Here is a 24649-nt window from a genome sequence, read left to right on the forward strand (position 1 = left end):
TCAGGCAATACCACTGTCTCCCTGTTGGGTCTTTGATTTTCCATGAGCCAAGACAATCTTCATCCGGATGGAGCTATATTTCGCTCTCAGCGAGCGCCAAACTTGAACAATCCCATCGTCCATGGCAGAGGAGAGGAAGTAGAAGATGAGGGGATCCAGAAAAGCGTTGCATGCACTTGGAAGCAGAGCCACGGTGCGCCACCAAACATCCTCCCCATAGATGAAGCCTACAACATGGGATACGTTATAAGGGCCAAAACAGAGGACAAAAACAGACAAAGTGGCCACGGCTACCCGTATTGCGCGGCGTTTCTTCCTCAGATGGAGATGCGACCCAACCAGGACACGGATACATCCAGCGTAGCAAAAAGCTGTGATTAGCAAGGGGAGAAAGAACAAGACCACAGAGAGTTCCAGCCGCACAGGGGCCAATAAAGCCAATTGGTCTTCAGTGAAGTTGTGGTAGCAGGAAGAGCTGTTACCAGCGAAAAGGCTGGAGTTGGTGTCCCTGGAGGTCTCAAGAGCAAAGAGGAGAATGCCGTGGAATCCCACCAAGGTCCAGATCCCCACAGAAACCAGGCAGGAATAGCAAGGCTTTTTGTAAACTTTATAATGGATGGGATAAACAGCTCCCAAAAATCGACCCGCACTCACAGCCGTTAGGAAACCGGCACTGGTGTAAATTGTGCCAAAATGAATCAAATTGTAAAGAGGACACAGGAAGCCTGGAATCGTCCAGTCCATCTTTCCTTTTTCCAGCATCTTGAGAGGTAAGAAAAGAATGAAGACCAAGTCAGAGAGGCAAAGGTTGATCATGTAGATGAGGTTGGGCGTCAAGCGAACCCTGGCACGGCAATAGAAGATGTAAAGGGCCAGGATATTGGAGGGCAATCCCAAGAGGATGGTTGCCCCATAGACCACCAAAGACGTGATCTCCCAAATTGCCATTGCATCAGACTCAGTGCGCAGGAAGGAGCAAAGCCGGCTTGTCCGCTTATTGCTCCCGTCTATTTTCAAACAGCAGAAGCAGTGCCGAGAATGTCCCAGGTTTAGCTGTTAAATAGTTGGGTGTGTGACAGAGAGTGAGTGACTGAGAGAGAGAGAGAGCAGATGCAAGAAGCATGGAGCAGGGCAGGCCTTTGGTGAAATGGACCGTGAGAAATTGCTCAGTGAAAGTGACTATGAGCCAGGGCAATAAAGCCATAAATCCCGGAAAGTCATACGAAGTTTCTCATGGCCCACTGGACTTATGCCTGGGCTAATCTGAGGTACAGGAAGATGGAACAAGTGATGAAGAAAGGGGTCCGAATCCCTAGAAGCTGGGCCACTGCTGCAGGCCTGCAAGTCTGGAAATGTGGAATAAGTCATCTGATACTGGAATTTTCTAATATCCAAAACCTTAAACTTTAATGGTTTTTTTTCCCATTATATCTTATGATTTAAGATCACAGCGGTGGTGTGGGATTCAGCCAGTTCGCACCACTTCGGCAGAACCAGTAACTAATTTTTTGTTGCCCAGACCCAGAATGGACTTCCGGAAGCAGCATCCACGCAGAGAACCGGTTGGTCACGTATTTGAATCCCACCACTGGATCACACCATATGCAGGCAACAATAGTTAGAGGGAGAAGTTACAACTTAACTGAAAAAGGGGGACTTATGACCCGGATCCAATTCTGACAGGATCCACACACACACACTGATCATGTGACCACGCTTTAGGTGCATTCGCCATGTCCCAGTTAGTTGACAGCATTTTACAATGATTTTAAAAAAAAACACAAAGACTCTAGCATTTTTTTATTTTTGGCAAAACTGTGCCAGAGCGAAAAATGGGTTTGCTGAATGGCCGTGGTATTCGCCCTTATAACCACAGTGTTCACTTACTGGGTGTCACCCAAAAAAAAAGGTAAAATTGGGTCAGTCATATGACCGACCCATTTTATGACCATGATCGCTTACAATCGTAAAGGGCAGACTCCAATTATAGTTGTTACCCAAGGACTAATTCTTGTCAAAAGGGAGAGGGTTAAAAAAGGCAATAATGGCACACCAGAAGTATGAAATGCAAGCTGCACATCTCTTTATGCACATTGAGCCATGTGTGAAAAGGGGACAAGCCATCACACATCATTGTGGCCAATACTTGAACTTTAAAAAAAAAATCACCGACACCCCGTGGAAAAAGCTTACACTTTAATCAATCCCTGTTGGCTTTATGTTGTTTTCTTATCAGCACATTGCATTAACCATATTAAAAATGCTCATCTATATCAATCAGCCAAGTTTAAAAAAGGATAACCTGTTTCTATGTGACCTGGAATCTTTGAGGGAAAGAGACAGACGCAGGAAGAGATATTGATGTTAAATATAGATATTGATGATATACAATAGATTCGGATATATTCATCCTCTGTATAGATGTGTATACATTCATTACGTATCCAGCCTCTGTAAATTACCATTGGGTACTAACCAATGCCTTTTTTTTAAGTATCACACACACACACATTCATATACGTACACTCATAGACACACATATATATATACACATAATTTAAGTTGCATGTCGTATTATAATATTTTGGCCTGAGGGTGAAAATAGATTGAGTTCTTCAGGAAGGAAACATGCTCTGATGACCGGGTGGAAAGTTTATTCTCTAAATTGAGTCAATCAGGAAGGACAAAATTGTCTCTTTAATGTAACACACCCCTGATGATAGCACATCAGTTCTAGTTGTCAAGTAAGCACTATCAAAGAGAGAAACTCTTCTTTTCAAAAGTGAAGTGATCTGGGGAGCTTTTGAGAGGGTTGTCTTGGGTTGTGTGTGTGTAGTATTTATCTCAAAGATTTACTTCCTAACTGAGAAGATGGTGAGCCAGATAGATAAAGGTAGTCCTCGACTTACGACCACAATTGAGCATAACATTTTTGTTGTTAAACGAGACATTCGTTAAGGGAATTTTACCCCCATTTTACCACTTTTCTTGCCTCGGCTGCTAAGTGAAGCGCTGCAGTTGATCAGTTAGTAACTCGTGGATCTGTTCAGTGGATCCGGCTTCCCCACTTGTCAGAAGGTCACAAAAGGGGATCACACGACTTTAGGACACGGCGACGGTCATAAATATGAACCGTTTGCCAAGCATCAGAATCCTGATCACACGATCATGGGGAATGCTGCAAAGGTCTTAAGTGTGAAAAATGGTCATACATCACTTGCTTCTGGGCTGTTGTAACTTTGAACAGTCACTAAATGAACTGGTGTAAGTCAAGGACTACCTGTATACGTTGTTGGTTTCTTCAGGAAAAAAACAACAAAAAAACAAAATAGATTTGGAGAATCACCATTTATGATTTGCAGGCAGCGATGGTGGCAGTACATTCAGGCTTGGCCAACTATTCCAACAGAAGTGTCTTCTATAGACACTCAGAAGACTGGGAAAGAGTGTCCAAGGGCCCCTGCCAAGTCCTTGAGTTGTAGGTCTACATAACAATGCAACAAGTCAAGAAAGCAGTCTTCCAAACCCATCACCAGCTTCCTTCACTCTTGGAGAAGCAGCCATTTTAATTACATGCATGATCCACGTACTGGGACCAAAACCCAACCCTCTATTTATTATACCAAAGAGTCACTAATACTATCTATTGATTTCCATCGCAATGCAAGAAACTGTTGTGGGTGGTGGTGGGTTTTTTGGGGTGGGGTGGGGTACTGGGAAAGTTCTTCCTTTTGGTACAGTACACAAAGCTTTGGAGTTTCTGAAGGCATCAGAGTCAGCATCTTCTGGAAGCATCCAGCCCTAAGGCGTGTCTTCCCCAGATAGCTAAGCACTTTGCTACACTACATTTAACTGTGTGGACTCTATTCTGTCAACACAAACAGCCTCGTCAATCAGCCAGACTTCCATAACAGATCAAGCTGTTGCACAGTTGCGTGGCACAAAAGCAAACAGGGTGGTGTTATCTGATAAAATGTCCAAAAGGTCAGGATTGGTTAGAGAGTAAATGGGGTCCATAATGACTTCTCTGACAGTTATCTAGCCAATGAATGAAGAATATTGACCAAATTGCTGTTGGACCTCCCCTGGCTCCAGCTGTTGTTTGCCTTTCCTCTAAGTGGTGGGCATGGTTCACTCTCCTCACCGCAGCTCCTTCCTCCAATGGTGTTTGTTGATTTGCTGAGGGCTGGCATCTTTAAGTGCCACTAAAACCTGTTGATGAATAGGACGCCTGCTTTCCCAGGGAGCGGGTGTAAGAATGACTTACAAATTAATCCCATTTGCATGCCTAGCATTTGACAAGGAAACAACTACCAACTCTATCTTCCTTCTTCAAATTATAATTTTCTGTGGTACTTAATAAATTGGCCGAAGGGTGAGCAGCTTTCCAAACCGACTTGGGCTCTCTGTATTATAGAATTACACATGGGCAGGGCTTTTTTTCTCATAGAACGCTCAGAACGGAGTTCCGGCACCTTTTTTGGATGGAACCTTGTAGGGTAGGCAAGGCGGGTTGTATGATGTGTGTGAGTTCCGGCACCTTTTTGTTTTACAAAAAAAAGCACTGCACATGGGTAATGTGGACTATTCTTTTTCTTAAAAAATTCCGTACCCAGCAAGAAGATCTCCAGCCCAGCATATTCTTCGTCTGTTTTAAATGTCAAGTGGCAAATGTCTAGTGATTTTTATGCAAGGGAGCCTTTAGTCGTGGGAAACACATTCTGCTATTACTCAGAAATGAATTTTATGAGTAATTATACCCACAGCCTCCCTGGAAGAACAACAAAACATCTGAACATTGGAGGACAACCCAGAATAAGCTTGTCCCTAATCTATAATGAAGTATAGTAGATGTACCATCATACATTTTGGAATGGCTTCATCACAGATACAGGTAGTCCTTGCCTTGCGATGATGTTTGTGTAAATTACAACTTTTGAGACAGGGACAAACAAACAAAAAAGACTTTAAAAGATCTTCTGTTTTAATTCTAAATGCACTGCTTCTTGGAATAGCCTTCTTGAAAGGACCTCCTTGATTTTAAAGCTCTCTTCACGGTCTCTGTGGAAGGTACTGTGTTTGCCAGTCTCACAGAGAAAGGCTTCGGGTAGCAATAAAAACAAACACATTGTCCTTCAAAAAAAAAAGAAGAAGAAGAAGAAGCTCTTTTGCTAAGCAAGATAGCTGTTGAGTGAGACACACCGGCTTGTATGACTTTGTATGGCTGAGGAATTCTGGGAGTTGAAGTCCACAAGTCATGAAAGGGCCAAGTTTGAAGACGCCTGCACTAACCAAATGGGCTCGGTTTGCCTAACACATTAAGCCACATACACAAAAACAAAGCTACTAATCAAGCTGAGATTGCTGGATTTAATGTACCTGGCTGAACAAAACTAACTGTACTCTGAGAAGGACAGAAGGAAAACGGTATCTAGGATTATTGTTTAATTTATTTTGAAGAACGGATTGGTAATAGATCTGACATGGTTGTTTTATGTGTGCCATGGCAGAAGATACAACACACGACCATTTGATGGCCTAAGTTGTAAATTAGGGTTGTCTAGTGAGGAAGATCTCTAGCTTGAAAAGGTCCTATTTCTCAGAATTGAAAGAACCAACTATATCAGCAACCTTGAGCTGTTCTATAATAGTTTCTAAGGGGTAAATTGAATATCAGAAAGAGAAGAGCAAGCTTTATCAGTCATGAAAATAAAAAGTTGACCATTATACCAGCCATATACCTCCTGTTGTTGACTTGAACATACAGCAATATAAACATAAATGCTGGCTTTATTAGCCCTTATTCTACTTTAACTTCCTTCTTTTACCTGCAGAAGTCTGTTATTCTTGGTTGTAAAAAGAAAGCTGTAGACGCGCCCAATTCTAATCCCTTCCCCAGTTGGAGAGTCCTGATCTCTGCAGACTTGACTAGATCAGTGCCTCAGAGCTGCATACTGGATACTGTCTTCTGATTGAGAATCTGTTTCTAAGTCTACATTGATGGGATGGGACCGTGACGCCAAGTTCACCAAGGAAGAATAGTGCAATTCCTCTTCTTCTTTGTTCATCACATTCTCATAATCCATCTTGGTGTCATTCTAAAACAGGAGGAGAAGGAACTTGTTTAGGTAAAGGATATTAGATTTGGGTGAATGGTATACTTAAATGTGGACAAGTTCAAATGATCTGAGAATGACTCCACTCTGCAATTCTGGAGAGCCATTACCTGTCAATGCAGATCACATTTTTTTTACCTGACCTAATGGATCAAGTGAAATTCAGCTTTCAGATGTCACCTAATCAAAACCAATTTGAAGTCCAAGTACTTCTATCAACATATGCCTTGTGGTTTTTCAAATGTCCTTATATTTTTCTTGATTATTCTTAGTGAACAACCCTTTTCCATTCTTCTTTGTGTGATGGGGTGTTTGTCGGCTTATTTTATTGATGAAGGGAATGAATGCTGCCGACACTACTGTTTTCTATCATACAGCTTTTCGTTTTTCTGAAGCCTGTTTAGGTGGACTCGCTTCCTAAACTGCACGAAAGCTACACTTCAACTGAAAAAAGTCCCATACTCTCGTTATAAGCAGAGATTTACAAAGCTCTATCATCTGTGTCATCACTTTAAAATGTGCATGTCACCTTTAAAATTAAAGGAAAATTGCTTGCAAAAAGTCCATAAAGTCAGTGTGCACAAAAACATATGGAAAATGTGCATGGCAATGCAAATAAAGATCTTTGCAGACCTTACATTTTTCAAACAAATCTACAAGCTCATGCAGGAACAGCCTAAAAAAGATTTCATGGTGGAAAAATGGGAAATTAGACCGAACTGTCCATCCTTGTTTATGATTCAATTTCTGCTTTACATGTTGCTAAAAAAAAGGTACAGGGACTTTATCAAAATAAAAGCTGGCAGGCCCAAGAGAGAAGGGTACTAACAGCAAACACCCTTGGGACTACATATTATAGTGAATAAACTCAGCCCAGAAAAGGGAAGCGCATGTTTGTCTTTTTAAGAGAAATAAATTACTATTTCAAGGGTAATCACTTCTCATGAATTGTACAAAAAAAAATCTAAAAAGAAGAAGCTGAATCAAAAGACCATGACTTTCTCATAAACTGGATTTCAAATGTCCTCATCTCAAGCCAGTATGCCTCCTGACAGATTGCCTGATGGTGATAGAAATCGTAGCTAAAGAAATCTGGTGAGGGTCACAACTGGTGACTCCTGTATATCTGGCCCTGATCTTTGAATAGAAAATCAGTAGACTATAATATTGAGTATTACCACTAAAATCACTTCGTAGGAGACCTATCTCTATTCATCTGCATGATCTATTCAAACCGTTCTATCATTCCATGGAATGAAACAAGAAAGAATAAGATTCCTTCCATATGTGCTGGTTGAGCTTTCTGAGATCTGCAGTCTCAGCAACACCTGAGCTACAGGATCAAGAATGCCCCCTGTCCATAAACCACAGGGATCCGCCTCAAACAGGACATGTACCTTGGGGTGCAATGCAGGTTTCTTTACTACACTGTAGATCACGTTGTTCTCTGAGGAATTTAGTCCCACATTTGGAAGCATGACGCTGTAATCAAAAAGACATTAACTGTGTGAGATTATTTGATGACCTGGGTTTGTGTTGCAGCAGTTGCCTTGCTATCATTTGTTTCTTCTCTTCAAAATAACTTTTTAAATACATACATCCTTACATATATACATACATACATACTAGAATAAAATATGGGGGGGGGAGAGAGAGAGAAAAGCTCCTATGATTTCTTAATAGGAGACAAATTTGTGTCTCTAGTTGACTTCTGCTTTGCATGTTTTGTATACCAGCACATATGTTTCCCTTTTTTACTTAGGATCCACAAGAACTTTGCTATCCTTCTTTGTAGACTGGAACTAAAGTGGCTTTGGAGCAAATACACTGAAAAATAAGGCCATGGTTTCAAAGGTAGACCTCCTGTACAGAATTTCAGCAGCCAAGGAGCCAATCATTTGCTGTTTTGTACATCTAGTCAGCCTCGTGGAGGTTTGATGTAGGCTTGCATGAATCACAACTGATCATCTTCAAACTAATATAATGTAGCATCCTGTGGAAGTTAAGTCACCCCACCTCTGCAAGGTGAGCCTCAGTTGACCACTTTGATCTGCAAATGCTCAGATATGACTTCCATTAAACAAAGGGAAACACACACTACTCAGTATTGGGCATTTGATAAAGTACTTTGGAGATAAGTTGTACTTCAGCCTTCACTTCAGCCGTCACTGAAGCCTCTTCTAAGATCTGCAGATCCCTAATCTAAAGGACTTTATCTTGACCTCTGCATTGAACCAGATTTAACACCAAGAGTTGTTAAGACTTGTGGTATCAATTGGGGGTCCATTGTCAGTCCCTGTAAGCTCCTGGTCCTATGGCTACTCTTTCCTCTCCCTGCTATAAGGCTCTTCACATTCTCTCTCCAAGTGAGCAAGCAGAAGCTCAACTTGTTCAACTTCTCTGTCTCCCAGAAGATGCTGGAGAGCCAAAGAGAATGGCAAATAGATGGACTGTGGGAACCATGGTGAAGAGGAAGCAATAGGCAGAGTTAGAGAAGGGGCAGAACAGGTCAAGAGCCTCCTAAAAACTGAAGCCAGCAGTGTATCCATCACGATTTCTTAGATCTCTTCTCACGTCACTATCCTACCTGGAGTAAATAGTAGAGTCCTTTAACCCACTGTGGGAGAACTGGAGTCTTGCATATGAAATGGAGCCATCTTGCTCCTCATTCTGGCAGTCTTGCAGGCTGCCTCTTCTACCTTCATTTAGTCTGCAGTTGTTATTCGGTGGTACTTCTCGCTTGGCCTAAGGGGAGAAAAAAAAATCTTGATATTCCAGTCAGGGAAGACTTTACCAGAAATAATACTGAGCCTCCAATTTTCATAGCTGCAGTAAAGAGGAAGAATTTGATCAGTGCAGCTTGTCAGAAAATGAAAATCTGGATGCTGGCCAAATGGTATCCATTTATGACCTATTTGTTGCAATGATGTCACCCTTTGATCCTTTGGAAAGCTCAAAATGGTATATTAATATCTTTTCTCACATTTCAATTCTACACGAACTCTATGAGATAAATTAGATAAGAAAAATCCCCAATTCCCTTCATTACATCCTCAAAACAGTACCAGTTTAGGAGCAGTGCCAGTTCCCCCCCTCTCTCTCCTTCCCTCCCTCCCTTCCTCCCTCCCTCCCTCCTCCTCCTCCTCCAGAAGTATTATAGGCTAATAACACAATCACTGGATTTAAAAGAAGGAGGAACATTTAGGGTATTAGAACTGGAAGGGGGCTAAAAGGCCTACAAATCCTCCTTAATGTCCTCTCCACCTCTACTGTGTCATAGAAAACAATTGAAAATGAGTCTTAACCTTCCTCACAAAAAATGAGCCTGGCCTCTGTGTACTTCCAATGTCTGAACGTGTTGTTTTCTTCCTGCAAGAGGAGAAACAGAATTAGGTCATCTCCAGGGCATGTTTCACGGGATGGATGCTGTGATTCCACTGTGAGCATGCTGCTGTTCCTGTGGGATGGGCCCAGTCCTACCAAAAATGAGGGTTTGGTACTTCATAACTGTAGTGGTTCTTGCAGAAATGGCAAAACACCAAATATAGACCATGGTACCCCAGTGTCATGCTGAACACCACTAGTACGTTGTCCTTTTAAGGATACACATTGACTGACCAGAACATTTGGATGGCTGGATTTGATTCAATTTGATCTTAATCTCTCTGGCCTAAAGACTGCAATCAAGGTTTGATATGATTCCGATGGTACCTCATTTCTCATCATATGGTTTTGTTTTGAAGTGTCCCCCATCAGCCACTTATGGAGCAAGGAATCTTGTAAAATATTACCAAGCAAAAGTCTGCCTCGGAAAAAGTGAGCTTCCCCACCATCCTCCATATCTGCAGGGCACCCTACCCTACCCTATTAGCTGGATTGGTGTCATATCAACTATTATAGACCAGTGTTTTTCAACCACTGTTCCGCGGCACACTAGTGTGCCGTGAGATGTTGCCTGGTGTGCCGTGGGAAAAATTGAAAAGTAATTATAAAATACTTTCTTTGTGTTTATTTGATTCCTATTCAAGAGAATTACTTTATATATAGTCAATATAGGCACAGAGTTAAATTTTTTAACATTTTCTAATGGTGGAGTGCCTCGTGATTTTTTTCATGAAACAAGTGTGCCTTTGCCCAAAAAAGGTTGAAAAACACTGTTATAGACCATTGCCTGCAGGCCATTGACTCTTCCTTACCATTTCTTGCAGCCATAAAGCAGCAACCCCAGTAAGATAATAAGGGCAAGAACCACGCCAAGGCTAATCAAGCTTTGTTTCATCACTGTAGCTGTGCTATCTGCACAATACAAATGAAAAATGATAAAGATTAGCAGGATCTTGATTTGATTTTATGTAAACTTGAGTCCATGACCTTATTTGCTTATCAAACCTAGGCTAATCAATGCCCCATCATATTTGTATTCATGTAGCTTGCAGACCCGAAGTGGTAAATGGTAGAATAACATTCAACTACTGCCGTTTATTTGCTTTTACTCTGGAAATAACTTTGTACAGACTCAATTCTAAATAAGGATAATAGTAAAAAGAAAGGCTTAAAGCTTAAATCTTATTTTCTCAATTCAACCAGACATAAAATTAATGGTATTTAATGTGCAATGTTCTCTCAACTCCTCTTGGCTTAAAAATTCACGCATGTGCATGCACAAACACATATGAATAAATGTATATAATTGAGACAAAATTATATATTGAGGGAAGCTGCACAAAGAAAGTTGGATATATTTGGGAAAGTTGTACTCAAAAATATATACTAGTAATAGATCATACTATGGAAGCTGGTTTAAATGAAAATCCATATATTAGGGAATGTTAGTAAAAATATGAGAGAGCGAGTGAAGGAAAGAAATACAGTTTGTAAAATCTATGAACAGAATTGCACAGGGACATCTGGGTTTTCATTCAGTTTTGTTTTTTATGTTTTCATTTTTGTTTTGCTTTTTAAGAAATAATCTATAGCTTTCTTCCAAGCTTTATCACCTAAATCCAAGTATGAAAACATAAATCCTTCCTGAAAACACACTAAACATCATAAAGAATTCTTCAGTCATGAGTTGCTCATGCAAAAAAAAAATGTACTTTAGGATCAGCCAGCCTGATTTTTATTCCCATGAATGTCCAAGCCAATGCAAATATTTTGGAGGTATTTTCCAAAATACTTGCAAAACAGAAGTTGCCTGGTTCTGTTCGACTAGTTGTCTTTCCATTGCCAAGAATTTCATAATAAAGGATGGTCAGCTAAGAACTGTAACAATATTTTTCAAGGGAAATACTCACAGGATACACTAATGGTGATGAGTTGTGATTCCTCATTTGAGATAGAGTTGAATGCTTTGCAAAGATAGTCTCCTGACTGTGCAACCTTAATTTTTCTGAGTACTAGGATTTTTGAATCCTCCATCAAGATTTCTTCTCCTTTCCAGTACCACTTGTAAGTAAACGCCGTTGGGTAAGCATCATTATCACATCTCAAATAGATATCCATTCCTTCAGTAACATCTTTCTGATCTAGAGTTAGATGAACATTACGGGGCCCATCTGTCAGAGAAGAAAGACTCACTCAATTTAATTCAGCATTTGTATATTTGATTCTCAGCATCACTGCAAGACAAAGGAAATTTTAAGGACACAAGAAGAATCCTGGGGAAATAGGCTTCCATGGCCATTATTTCTCAACCTTGGTAAATTCCTGATAATTCAACTCTTAGAATTATCACTAGTGGTTATGTTAGTTGTGGAATTCTGGGAGTCAAAGTCCACAATTCTCAATTCTCAAAGTTGCATGCAAAACATTGTTTTGTCAAGTCCATGATTCTTTTTCATAGAGCAATCACCTAGAAGCATATGAGGAACTTAGAAGCAAGTGATCTCTCACTATTGCTTACATCTCAGGTGTAAGTCTGAGAAGGGAGTAAAGAGACAACAAACATAACAGATCCATTGAATACATCTTGTCCATTTTTAAAATCACTTATTGGGTCAAGATCACATCCAACAGCAGTAAATTCTACTAGATGCCACATAAGTCATACCCAATATAGCAGACTGCCCCATGTTCTGAGAAGTACAGCTTTCATTTTTCAAAGGAGAAAAAAGAGCTCAATGACCACTATGGTAGGTTTTCTGTTTTGTTGTTGTTGACTCCTGCCAAGTGTCTGGACAAGTCCTGCAGTTTTCTTAACAAAATTTCAGAAGTAGTTTCTCTTGAAACTCTTTCCTAAGTCTGAAAAAGAGGGATTGGCCCAAAGTCACCAAGATGACCTTGTTCCTAAAGCAGTAGCCAAGAATCAAGCTTGAGTCAACAATGACTTCACCTAGAAGATAAAACCCATTGAGCACAGCAAGAATATCATGACTATACACTGAATCTGTACTCACAATTCACTTCCAGCCTAATAGTTGGAGACTTTGCATTTGTTATGATGTTTTTTGATACACAATGGTAGATGCCGGAATCCACTGAACGGGCATTCTGGACGAGTAGAACATTTTCTGTAGAGTTCAGTGGCAGCAGTTGCCCATTTTTATACCAGGTGTAGCTGAGTTGCTGGGGGTTGGCCATTCTCACACTACAAATTAGTTGAACAGAATTACCTTCCAAGACCAACCCCGATGGTTCTCGATTGAGTTTGACATCTTTGGGTCCATCTGTAGGGGAAAAGGGAGAAATGCAAGCACAGAGAGTGATATCCTATTGCTCTTGACCATGAACAACTGCCCAGAGTGACCAGCATCCAAGGCATATGTTAGCTACACTGAACAACTCAACGAATAGCACCCACTTTCCTTTCTGAACCCAAAGCTATAATACTTTTTAATTAAATCCTTCTCAAATTTTGAAATACCCCCCCAAACCAACCTAAAACATTTCTCTACTCAGTTTGTGTGCTTGCACAAACCATAAGGGGTAATGCCCCACAATGATTTGATTATGCCCAGAGCTTTGTTGATCTGAGGTTGTGGTTGAAATATTGAACTAGGATGAAGAGATGCATGTTCAAGTACATCTTCAGCTATGGATGCTAATTGAGTGACTTTGGGCAATCACTCTCACTCAGTACTCAGTCTTATCTCCCAAGGTTTTTATTGTGGTGAAAAATAGAGGTGGGAGTGTGCCTTTAGCTCCTAGAAGTAAGGCAGGATCTAATTCTAACTAACTCATAATAAAATAAAGCCAGGAAGCCCATAGCAGGGTCTTCTGCTATATCCCCTCCCATAGCAGTTGAAATTCTAATTCTAATAGTCCAAAAAGGAGAAAGGTTTTGAGCACATGAATATATCCATTTTAATATTTAAATTTAAATTCAGTCAAAGGTTGATGGGAGATGTCATGGCCCAGGCAGCTTCATTAATCTAGTCCAGGGGTCTTCAAACCTGGCCCTTTTATGACTTGTGGACTTCAGTTCCCAGAATCCCTCAGCCAGCGTGCCTGGCTGAGGAATTCTGGGAGTTGAAGTCCACAAGTCATAAAAGGGCCAAGTTTGAAGGCCCCTGATCTAGTCACACCCATTTATTATTATTTTTTAGAGTTCAGCCCTCTGGTGTACTGCCCAAAGATGTAGTATGGCTATGAACCCAACCAAAAGTGTGCTCTTTCAGTCTAAACTGAAAGGTTTATAACCTGAATTTCCTAAAATAATTTATTCCAAGTTCAATTTCTTATACTTGCTGTATCCAAGACTTGAATGGCCAATGCTCGTGTGGATTTCCCTGGGAACAGTTTAGCTGCTTAAAGGTTTCCAGCTCATCATATAATTATTCTTACTTACAGAGGATATCCAAAGTGATGGATGGAGAGGAAGTGCAGCCAATACTATTACATGCTTCGCATCTGTAAGAAGTGAGTGGTGCCGGTTTTGCGAAGAACGTCCATGTTGAGTCCCGGTTTACGAGTGTGTTAACACCTGACTCAAAAAATTTGTACCAGTTGTTGCTGGGGTAACTACTGCCCACAGAGCAGTTCAAAATGACTTGGTCTCCTTCCTTTATGGGCAAATGATTTAAATGAAAAAGTTGGACATCCTTGGGGCAATCTGCAAAACAAAATCAATAGGTTTCTGATGCAGTAGGCAAACTCTAGAGCTCGCCAGCTTTTGAAAGAGGTTGTTTGTGATGACTTGCAGAGATGACTCAGAGTCCTCTGAAGTGTCTCTGCAAAGTTGTACCCCACTTTTAATTAGCAGAAGCACTGCACCCGAGGCAGGTTGGTAGCAGAAGTACAGCAATCCCGATTCACTTCTTTGTTGAGATGGCGCAGTGTGCAATGGGCTACAGTCCACAAAATATTGAAGAGCTGCAAATTGTATGAAAATGTCAATCCCAATTTGATCCCAAATAAAAAGTACATATAAACAGCAGCTCCAGACGTAGATTTCATAGACTGGCCAGTTCATAATTAGAGCTACTTCAAACTGTTATTTTTGTTGTTGTTGTTGTCATGGTAGGGAGGGAAGACAAATTTTATCATTTCAGGGAACAAAAGCTGTGAGTTTCATCTTCAGGATATTAGTATTAAAGAGTTCCATAACTTTGATAATTTTAGAATGAAAATTTTTCCATCAATTCAACTGCAACAACTGGAAATCTGTATTTTACCCTTCCATATAATGGCCTCTAAAGGACATTATATGGAGTTGAATTCTGCTGCTCTGAAGTGCATTACTGGAGGAGAAGAGATATACAACCAGGGCTGTGGAGCACTTACTCTCCAAGTGGTTCTTTGGAGAACACAGAACACACATGACTGTGAATGTAGCAGCTTTGTGGTTTAAAATAACTTTGTCTTTTCTCAATATCCCCAGCAATACCACCTTACAAAAAGAAAGGGTTGCTTTAAGCTGTTACAGATTGGGGACCAGACAATGGAAAATATCCCCTGCTGATCCATATATATATATGTAGATCTTGGCATATTTGGGTCTTTTCCCGTGTAGGATTGAGGGTGTCTTGGCAACGTTTCGACGAGGTCCCACTTGTCATCTTCAGGCTGGTGTCTTTGGTTTCATGCTTATGCGAGTGAAGCATGTGTGTGTGTGTATATATATATATATATATATATATATATATATATATATATATATATATATATATATATATATATATATATATATATATATATATATATATATATATATATATATATATATGTGTGTGTGTGTGTGTGTGTGTGTGTGTGTGTGTGTGTGTGTGTGTGTGTGTATGTGTGTGTGTGTGTAAATTACTAACAAAGAATTTAGGGAGGCTGATATGCATTTCGGACTCATTAGTCCTCATCAGTCAGTCATACCCTACTGAGATTCGAACCTGGGCTGCTTGCACGTTAGGCAGTGTTTTTACTTCTTGAGCCACAGGTTCTCTCTCGCTTTGTTAGCCTTTTTGCAAGGGGAGAAATATGTGTCATATGTTAACTCTTAGATTACCTTGCTAGGCCATCGAACAGGCTGTAGTCACACTGGACAGTTCATATATTTGTGTAAATTACTAACAAAGAATATATATATATATATATATATATATATATATATATATATATATATATATATATATATATATATATATATATATATATATATATATATATATATATATATATATATATATATATATATATATATATATATATATCTTGAACTTATTTGTTCTCATCAGTCAGCCATCAGAGAGCCTGTGGCCTAGGGGTTAAAACAACTGCTTAAGATGCAGTCAGCCCAGGTTCGAATCCCAGAAGGGTATGGCTGACTGATGAGAACAAATAATTTCAAAATGATCATATCTGTATCCCTTTATTCTTTGTTAGCAAGCCAAAAAATTTACACAAACATGAGCTGTCACTGCTGTGGCTACTGCCTGTGGATGGCCTTGGGTTAGGCTGAAATAAGAAATAAGATTTGTCCCATGTTTGGGGCCTAGCAAGGTTATATATATTATGTATATATTTGTTAAGTATTTAGAATGCACTTGCTTAAGTCCCAAACATGGGACAAATCTTATTTTCTGTTTCAGCCTAACCCAAGGCCATCCACAGGCAGTGGTCACAGTAGTGACAGCTCATATTTGTGTAAATTTTTTTTTGGATTGCTAACAAATCTCAGAAGGGTATGGCTGACTGATGAGAACAAATAAGTTTGGAATGCATATCAGTCTCCCTTTAATTCTTTGTTAGCAATCCAAAAAATTTACACACATACACACTCACACACACACACACACACACACACAAACAAACAGCTTCCAGTGCCAGGATCTGTTTCTACTTACAATGAACATTCAGTGTGACAGATGCATTTGATTGGCCAATCCTGTTGCGGGCCACACAGTGATAGGTATCAGAATCCATGGGTTGAATTGGCTCAAATCGCAGATCCTTTTTAGCCGCGATAATACCAGGTTTGCTGCTTTTGTACCATTCATAAGCACTGATAGAAGGATTGCCAGTGGCTGAACAGCTCAAAATCACATAGTCCTTTTCTTGGATGTGTGAGTGTGGCATTATAATGTTGACTTTTGGTGGATCTGAGGGATTGAAAACAAGATTGATCTCAGGTTTTTTTGTAACTCAAATATTTGGCAATTTCTTTTTCCTGAAGGGGGAAGGGAATAAATTAATCTGATGTGGACAAGAAGACGATAACAAAAAGGAGAACAGTTTTGAGCTCATGAATATATCCACTTTAATATTTAAATTTAAATTCAGTCAAAAGCCCAGCCCGCTTGATTAATCTAGTCACACCTGGGTTTTTGTTTTGTTTCATTTTGTTTTTAATTTTCAGCCCTCTGTGGCTCTGAACCCAACCATTTGGGATGGGGTCAGCTGTGTATTGTAATTGAGCCTGCAATTTTTGTTGTGTCATCATATGATACACACACACAAACACCCTCCCCCCCTCTTTTGAGGTAGTCATTAAGCAAACCTCATGACTGTTAAGCAAAACCATTGTTTGCTATCAGCATTTTTTGCCAGAAACACGGAAAGTTGGTTTCCAGAAAAATACCAGTAGCAATAGCAGATTCATGAACCACTTCACAGTGCTTTACAGCCTCTCTAACTGGTTTACAGAGTCACAATATTGCCCCTCAACAATCTGGGTCGTCATTTCACTGATCTCGGAAGGATGGAAGGCTGAGTCAACCTTGAGCTGGTGAGAATCGAACTGCTGGCAGTGGGCAGAGTTTGCTTGCAATACTGCATTCTAATCACTGCACCACCACGGCTCTTCTAACATTGTAAATTGTAGTCACATGACTGCAGGATGCTGTAAATGGTTGTAAGTCAAGGACTACCTGTATTGTTCTGGACTTTATTCAAGATGTTGATTTTATCCTTTAAAAGTTTGAACCCTGACAGTTAAATAGATCCCCTTTTTTATTAAGACCTCTCTTGGGCTTCCCAATCTGTAAAAGAGAGGTGTTCAAAATGCTACGATTTACAGAAATAATATCATTCCACTAAACAATTTCAAACTCTGCAATCTCATTCTTTCCTTCTTTAAATTGACTTTTCTACATTTATCTATAGAATTATTGGGGGGAGGGTTGTTTAGATTTATTTCTTCTTTTGGAAGATTGTGTTTTCAGTTTTGTTTAATTGTTGGGGGGTTGGTATTTTTAAAGAGTTTTGTTTCATTTTTAAATATTTTATTTATTTATTTATGAAGGTACGTATACACTTTTTTTCCTCTCTCTTTCCTCACTATATATAGATTTTTTAAAATAAAAATATTTACTCTTTTGTACAATACTAAAGAAATCTTACTTCTAATGCTTTTAATGTTTAATTAAATGATACTTTTCAAAAAGAAAAGAGAAAAAAAAGTAGCAGGTTTATAACACTTTGTCATTTTACAATGCAATTTTACTCGGGAATCATTGTTACTATACAAAAGGGATTCCATTTACAGATCGTTATGGGAAGATGAATAGTTATTTAAATTTAAAACCTACAAGGGACAAATATTCAACCATATCCACATTTCCTTTTCTGTCATGGATGAATAAAATGCAGGAACGTATTATATATATTTCCAAATAAGCTGAGACTTTTAGGTGCCAAAAGGCACTGAAAAATTGTGTTTGGTTTATCTGCAGATAGGCATGTGCACAAGTATATACAGTCCTAGTGGACAATCACTTAAATATGAGCCAGCCATGTGCTGCAGCTGCCAAAAAAGCCAACACAGTGCTGGGCTGCATTAACAGAGGGATAGAATCAAGATCACGTGAAGTCTTAATACCACTTTACAATGCCTTGGTAAGGCCACACCTAGAATACTGCATCCAGTTTTGGTCACCACGATGCAAAAAAGATGTTGAGACTCTAGAAAGGGTACAGAGAAGAGCAACAAAGATGATTGGGGGACTGGAGGCTAAAACATATAGGGAACGGTTGCTGGAATTGGGTATGTGTAGCTTAATGAAGAGAAGGGTGAGGGGTGACATGATAGCAGTGTTCCAATATCTCAGGGGCTACCACAAAGAAGAGGGAGCCAAGCTATTCTCCAAAGCACCTGAGAGCAGGACAAGAAGCAACGGATAGAAACTAGTCAAGGAGAGAAGCAACCTAGAACTAAGGAGAAACTTCCTGACAGTTAGAACAACTAACCAGTGGAACAACCTGCCTCCAGAAGTGGTGAATGCTCCAACACTGGAGGTTTTTAAGAAGAGACTGGACAGCCATTTGTCTGAAATGGTATAGGGTTTCCTGCCTTAGCAGGGGGTTGGACTAGATGACCTACAAGGTCCCTTCCAAATTATTATTATTATTATTATTATTATTATTATTATTATTATTATTATTATTATTATTATTATTATTATTATTATTATTATTATTATTATTATGTTTTAAAGTGCCCATATATTCTGTATCTACTTACATTCAAGCCCATCCGAGGATAAGCTGGCCCTCACATTTTCACCCAAAGTACCATGAAAAATGGATAATCCATGGATTGTCCACAGATAAACCACTTGTGAAAATAGAACATACGAACATTTCTAAAGTCAGCTTATCTCTAGGTAACACATTTTTCATGGCATTTTAATTAAAAATTCAAGGGTTGACTTATTGGCAGATGAAAATATCTTCAGAGGAACTGGACAGTGAAGAGGCCTTAAGAGAGGATTGGTGGTCAGCAGAACCAATTAATAAACTCACACTGGACGTCGACCATCAGTCTTTCAGAGGAGACACTTTGAATCTCATTAGAAGCTTGACAATGGTAACTGCCAGAATCTGTTTCTTTTAAACTATCAAACTCCCTTCTGAAGCTGAACTGCTGATCATTCCAAGGTACTTCATTCTTAAACCACCAATAAGAATAAACAGCCGGATTACTGCTGTTAACTATACATTCCAGAGTGAGCTTGTCTCCTTCTCGGACTGTGTCTCCAGGATCAGCATTCACTTTAACTCCTTTGGGACCATCTAAAACAAACAAGGCTCAGAATTAAAATAATACAAAGCAAAAGGGATGGAGAAACTGATGGGCATGATTAAGATTAAATTTTCTAGAATTATAGTTACCTCATAGAGACAACTCATTTCGATTTCATAGAGATTCCCAGAGTCAAGGATGAGTGGGCATTAAAGAATTTTTTAAAAAATAATACTTTTTACTCAGCAAAAATACGTAATCTTCTTTCCCTTTCAGCCTGCAAAATGTTTTTAGGCATGTACCTAATTTAGAATATTGTCTCCCACAGAAAAAATGAAACTATTATATGAAGCATCAGATTATCAAGCCATGCAATTTAGGCTTCTCAACAGCCATTAGTTTGGTATAAACACCATACTTAACTTAGATATTGTATTAAACCCGTTTTTCTGGATTCACACAATATGTCTGACTTAGAATACATTTTATCAACAGAGCAGGTCTCTCTCCTGCCCAAACTATAACTAACTGAGATTAAAACCAAACAAACTAGCTTGCTAGTTTTCTGAATGCAGTTCCTAGTTTTTTACATAATTGGTTGTGATGTGTGTGTGTATATACACAACCACTGTATGGAATCTATAGCCCTTCTCCTGAAATTCTAGAAAACAGAGACAGGATTTTTTTGAAGGTCATGATTATTAAAGGTATTCCATTTACACATGGAGATTCTCCTGTGTACCAAAGCAAACAACTTGAATTGTTGGCCCAAATCCTTCAAACAGAGTTCATATTAGACAAAATGTTCTTTCCATATGTTGTCATTTCCATGGATGTCCTCAGGGTGTGGTCAACACATCAAGCATTTAAAAATGGGCAAAGGTTTGATCAGCCCATCGTGTCCACCACCTTGACTATTTTGACCCCTGCATTACACTTGACCCTGCATCAGTTTTTATCCCATTGTGCACTCACATTTCACCTTCAGATTTGCAAATGGTTTCGTTATTTCTCTCCCATCAGGGGTTTTTAGCAAGCATGTCAACTGTTTGTCATGGTCCTTCCAACTGGCCGTGAAAGCTAGTTCAGTCTGTACTGTTTGGATTTTAGGGATCACGTCTGGGGACCACACATAATGATCTTCTAATCCTTGAATAGATAATGTTATGGGCTCATCTAAGCAACTATAAGGTATTGAACATGCCACTTTATACTCTCTGTATTCTTGCATTTCTGGGGACACCGTTTCTATCAGTCCCGAAGGGGATTCTGAAATCAGAGAACAGAAGAGAGAAAATATTTTACGTAGGTGTTGAATAAAGTTGAATTGCTCTTTCAAGAGAACATTTATTAATTTAGAAATCTACCATGTTTAAACCAGTATTTTATCACGTACTGAGATTGAACTCTGGAGTGGAGAAAGAAAATCCCAAACAACCCTTTTACATTTAATATATATTTAATTTACTCCCTCCCCAGCTACCCCATTAAACATTATAATTCATTGGAAAAAAAGGGGTAGAGACTAAGAACGTAACCTGTATTATTAAGCAAACAAATTAACCCACACAACATGATATTTAGCAAGCACTAATCCAATGTAATAATAGAAAATTATTTTTTTTAAAAAAAAAATCGAAAATAAATAAATAAATAAAAAGTCCTCGACTTACAACCATTCGTTTAGTGACCAGAGTTACAACAGCACTGAAAAAAGTCACATGACCCTTTTCTCAAACTTACGATATTTGCAGCATCCTCAGGGTCATGTGATCCAAATTCTGACGCTTGGCAACTGACTCATATTTATGACGGTTGCAGTGTCACGTTTTGCAAGTGTCTGACAAGCAAAGTCAATTGGGAAGCCAGATTCACTTAACAACTGAACAACTGTCGTAATTCACTTAACAATGGTCACAAGAAAGATTGTAAAACGGGGCAAAACTCACTTCAGAACTGCCTCACTTAGCAAAGGATATTTTTCGAGCTTAATTGTGGTCGTAAGCTGAGGACTACCTGTACAATATGGCAATATTATGAATATGCAATTTTATGTAATATGTAATTTTATGTAACATGTAAATATAAGCTAATTATATTTAGCCTTTAACCTTTAACAACAACATGCCACCTGTAACATTTTTAATTGAATTTCATTGTAAAATAAAAAAGACAGAAAAAGTAGAAGTTAGGAAACTACGAGATGCAAAGAGACTTTTTTCAGTGTAATAAAACACAGACAAAAAAAATTACAATTCAGCAGCAATATCTAAAGGGGTTTTGGATTCTGCATCCAAAGCATTTTGGGGAAGGACACACAGTGGTAGTAAGGCTCAGGCTGAGCACCTCTTGATTGGAAAGATGGAAGGACAATAAGCCAAAATATTATAATTGTGCATCAGTCAAGCAGTCACGGTAAGGAGGAAGGTATTTTTCTGAACAATCTTTCATCTCCACTTGAGAAAATATGACCAATCTATTGAGCACATCCTTCTGCTGAATTAGGAGACCTGAGTACGTGAAGTATCCATAGATGGAAAGCACTATTTTCTTATTGCAACCTTTGAAAGTTATGTCTTAATTAACAACCCGCAATCATTTATATATTGGAAGTTCCAAGTCCAAGGTTTTCTGGTGGTGTTTTGAAAAGGAAGGTTTTTGTATGGATAAAGATATGGAGAAAGAGGGGGAAGAGACGATTTTCTCAAAAGGACTTACCATGAACAGTAATATCAACTTGAGCAAACCATTTTTCTTGAGTGAGAAATTTTCCAGGTTTCCAATAAAATCTGATCCCATAAGCACCTGTGTCACTTGGGCGGAGCTGGGAAATTTTCAAACTGCAGTTTTTCCTTCCTAAATTTCCCACGAATTTCACTCGATTACGAAACTCAGAACTGACTGCAATTGTAGTCTGGTTGCTGTTGTATAAGAGCTTTCCACTGTATTCTTTTACGGTATCATTAAATGAAGGCTCAAAATACCAAGCAAAGGACACTTGGTTGATAGGTCGACTGTCATGCTCCTCTTCGAAGTTGCATGAAATAAGTACACAAGATCCCTCCCAAGCACTTAAGGTTTTGGGTGTCAAAGATAATGGATCACCTAGAGAACCTGAAAAGAGAATCAAATAATATTTGGTTAGGAGGTCTATCTCCTTACCTCTCAAAACAAAACGCACTGAGAGAGTAACAAGTCAGTAGTGTTTCCTTATGTCTACAGTGAAAACACTCCACCTCATCCCAGATTCTACTCACTGTTTGGAAGTGGAGAAAATGTGACACTATCATAAAGAAATGCAAAAATCAGGTCATACTTGGTTCCTCCAAGGAGGCCTTGGATTTCCATCCTTGTCACTGTTCCTTCATCACAAAGTTGGAAAGAGTTTTCAAGAAACTATTGATAATCTCAATGGGAGTTGCATTACAAAAAGAAAAATGCAACAACCCCAAAGCTCATCAATTTAGAAGAATAGAGTAGAGTAGAGTAGAGTAGAGTAGAGTAGAGTAGAGTAGAGTAGAGTAGAGTAGAAGAGAAGAGAAGAGAAGAGAAGAGAAGAGAAGAGAAGAGAAGAGAAGAGAAGAGAAGAGAAGAGAAGAGAAGAGAAGAGAAGAGAAGAGAGAATAAGGAATAAGGAATAAGGAATACGAAGAGAAGAGAAGAGAAGAGAAGAGAAGAGAAGAGAAGAGAAGAGAAGAGAAGAGAAGAGAAGAGAAGAGAGAATAAGGAATAAGGAAATAGAATAGAATAGAATAGAATAGAATAGAATAGAATAGAATAGAATAGAATAGAATAGAATAGAATAGAATAGAATAGAATAGAATAGAATAGAATAGAATAGAATAGAATAGAATAGAATAGAATAGAATAGAATAGAATCTTTATATGGAATGGAATGGAATGGAATGGAATGGAATAGAATAGAATAGAATAGAATAGAATAGAATAGAATAGAATAGAATAGAATAGAATAGAATAGAATAGAATAGAATAGAATAGAATAGAATAGAATAGAATAGAATAGAATAGAATAGGGGATAAGGTTGCAAAAGCATATGATATATAAATAACATTCTCAAAGAGACTGTTTTTGCCTACACTATGCTAGAAAGATTTTGAAAATTATTAAATTTCTGTCCATGGTCCAGAAGCTGCCTGAATTTCATGACTGTTTATTTATCTAGGAAAAGAAGAAAAAAATCTCAACAACCTAAAATCCTATACCGTATTTTCCGGCGTATAAGACGACCCGGCGTATAAGACAACCCCCTACTTTTAAGAAGTTTTTCAAGGTTTTTTGTCTTATACGCCGGAAAATACTTACATGCCCTGCCCTCCCTGTCCGTCGCAGAGGAGGCGAAGGCCCGACTGGCCCCGCCGGCCCTCCCGCTTCTCCCGCACTTCTGCCGGGCCCCGAGGCGCAGCGTTTCCCGGGCGGCAGGCAGCGCCAGAGGGCAGCCGCCACCCCGCCACGGCCGGCGCCCCTCCTGCTTCCCCCCCCAGGCCTTGAACTTCTCCCATTCGGCGCAGGGCGGGGCAGCTCCACCCGCAGCCTCTTTTTCATGTGCCACTTCCCTCTCACCGTCGGCCGAGGCGCACTCGGCCCGGGCTCCCAGTCCCTCTTCCCGGCCGGCTTCCTGCCCTGCCCCTCATGGAGCTGGACTGGGCGTGCAGCCTCTCGGTGTGGCTGCTTTTCCTGGGCAGCCTGGCGGTGCGGCTCCTGCGCTCAGACCTGTTGCTGAGCCGGCGGCTGCTGCTGCGTGTGGGGCTGCTGGCCGTCCTGCAGGCGCTGGGCCATCCTGCCGCTGCCCCTCAGTGCCGCGCTCACGGCGGCTGCCTGCTGGCTCGTCTCGGCCAGCACTGCCCAGCGGAAGCGCAGCGTCGGACGGGAGCAGGACTTCCCTGCCGGCTCCCGTCTGACGCTCTTCCCTCTTGAGGCAGCTGCTGCCTCAAGAGGGAAAAGCGTCGGACGGGAGGCGGCAGGGAAGTCCTGCGTGCGCGCGCGTGTGCAGGACTTCCCTGCTGGCTCCCGTCCGACGCTCTTCCCTCTTGAGGCAGCATCCCCGAGGACTCCTTAGGAGCCGGGGAGCGATGCTGCCTCAAGAGGGAAGAGCGTCGGGCAGCAGCCGGCAGGGCAGTCCTG

At 39.9% G+C, this 24649-nt stretch overlaps 2 protein-coding genes across 2 annotated transcripts in view; both read right to left on the minus strand.

Moving 5' to 3' along the window:
• On the minus strand, window positions 1-948 carry LOC308671877 (G-protein coupled receptor 42-like; the record flags this gene model as incomplete). Its single annotated transcript, XM_081334360.1, has 1 exon — window positions 1-948. The coding sequence occupies one exon, from the start codon at window positions 946-948 to the stop codon at window positions 1-3; it is 948 nt and encodes a 315-aa protein (XP_081190486.1).
• A 4015-nt stretch (window positions 949-4963) lies between these two features.
• Window positions 4964-24649, minus strand: part of LOC308671878 (hemicentin-1-like) — a 39153-nt gene continuing 19467 nt past the window's right edge. The window contains exons 13-24 of the mRNA XM_081334361.1: window positions 22225-22620; window positions 20482-20775; window positions 19287-19556; window positions 16391-16645; window positions 13903-14166; window positions 12512-12781; window positions 11411-11671; window positions 10313-10412; window positions 9422-9485; window positions 8704-8861; window positions 7514-7598; window positions 4964-6098 (exon numbers count right to left, since the gene is read on the minus strand). Coding sequence (XP_081190487.1) covers window positions 5934-6098; window positions 7514-7598; window positions 8704-8861; window positions 9422-9485; window positions 10313-10412; window positions 11411-11671; window positions 12512-12781; window positions 13903-14166; window positions 16391-16645; window positions 19287-19556; window positions 20482-20775; window positions 22225-22620 — 2582 coding nt within the window. The 3' untranslated portion in view covers window positions 4964-5933. The remainder of the gene's footprint in view (window positions 6099-7513; window positions 7599-8703; window positions 8862-9421; window positions 9486-10312; window positions 10413-11410; window positions 11672-12511; window positions 12782-13902; window positions 14167-16390; window positions 16646-19286; window positions 19557-20481; window positions 20776-22224; window positions 22621-24649) is intronic.

The sequence above is a fragment of the Vipera berus genome, assembly GCF_964194415.1.
Source record: "Vipera berus genome assembly, chromosome: 9".
Classification (NCBI taxonomy): Eukaryota; Metazoa; Chordata; class Lepidosauria; order Squamata; family Viperidae; genus Vipera; species Vipera berus.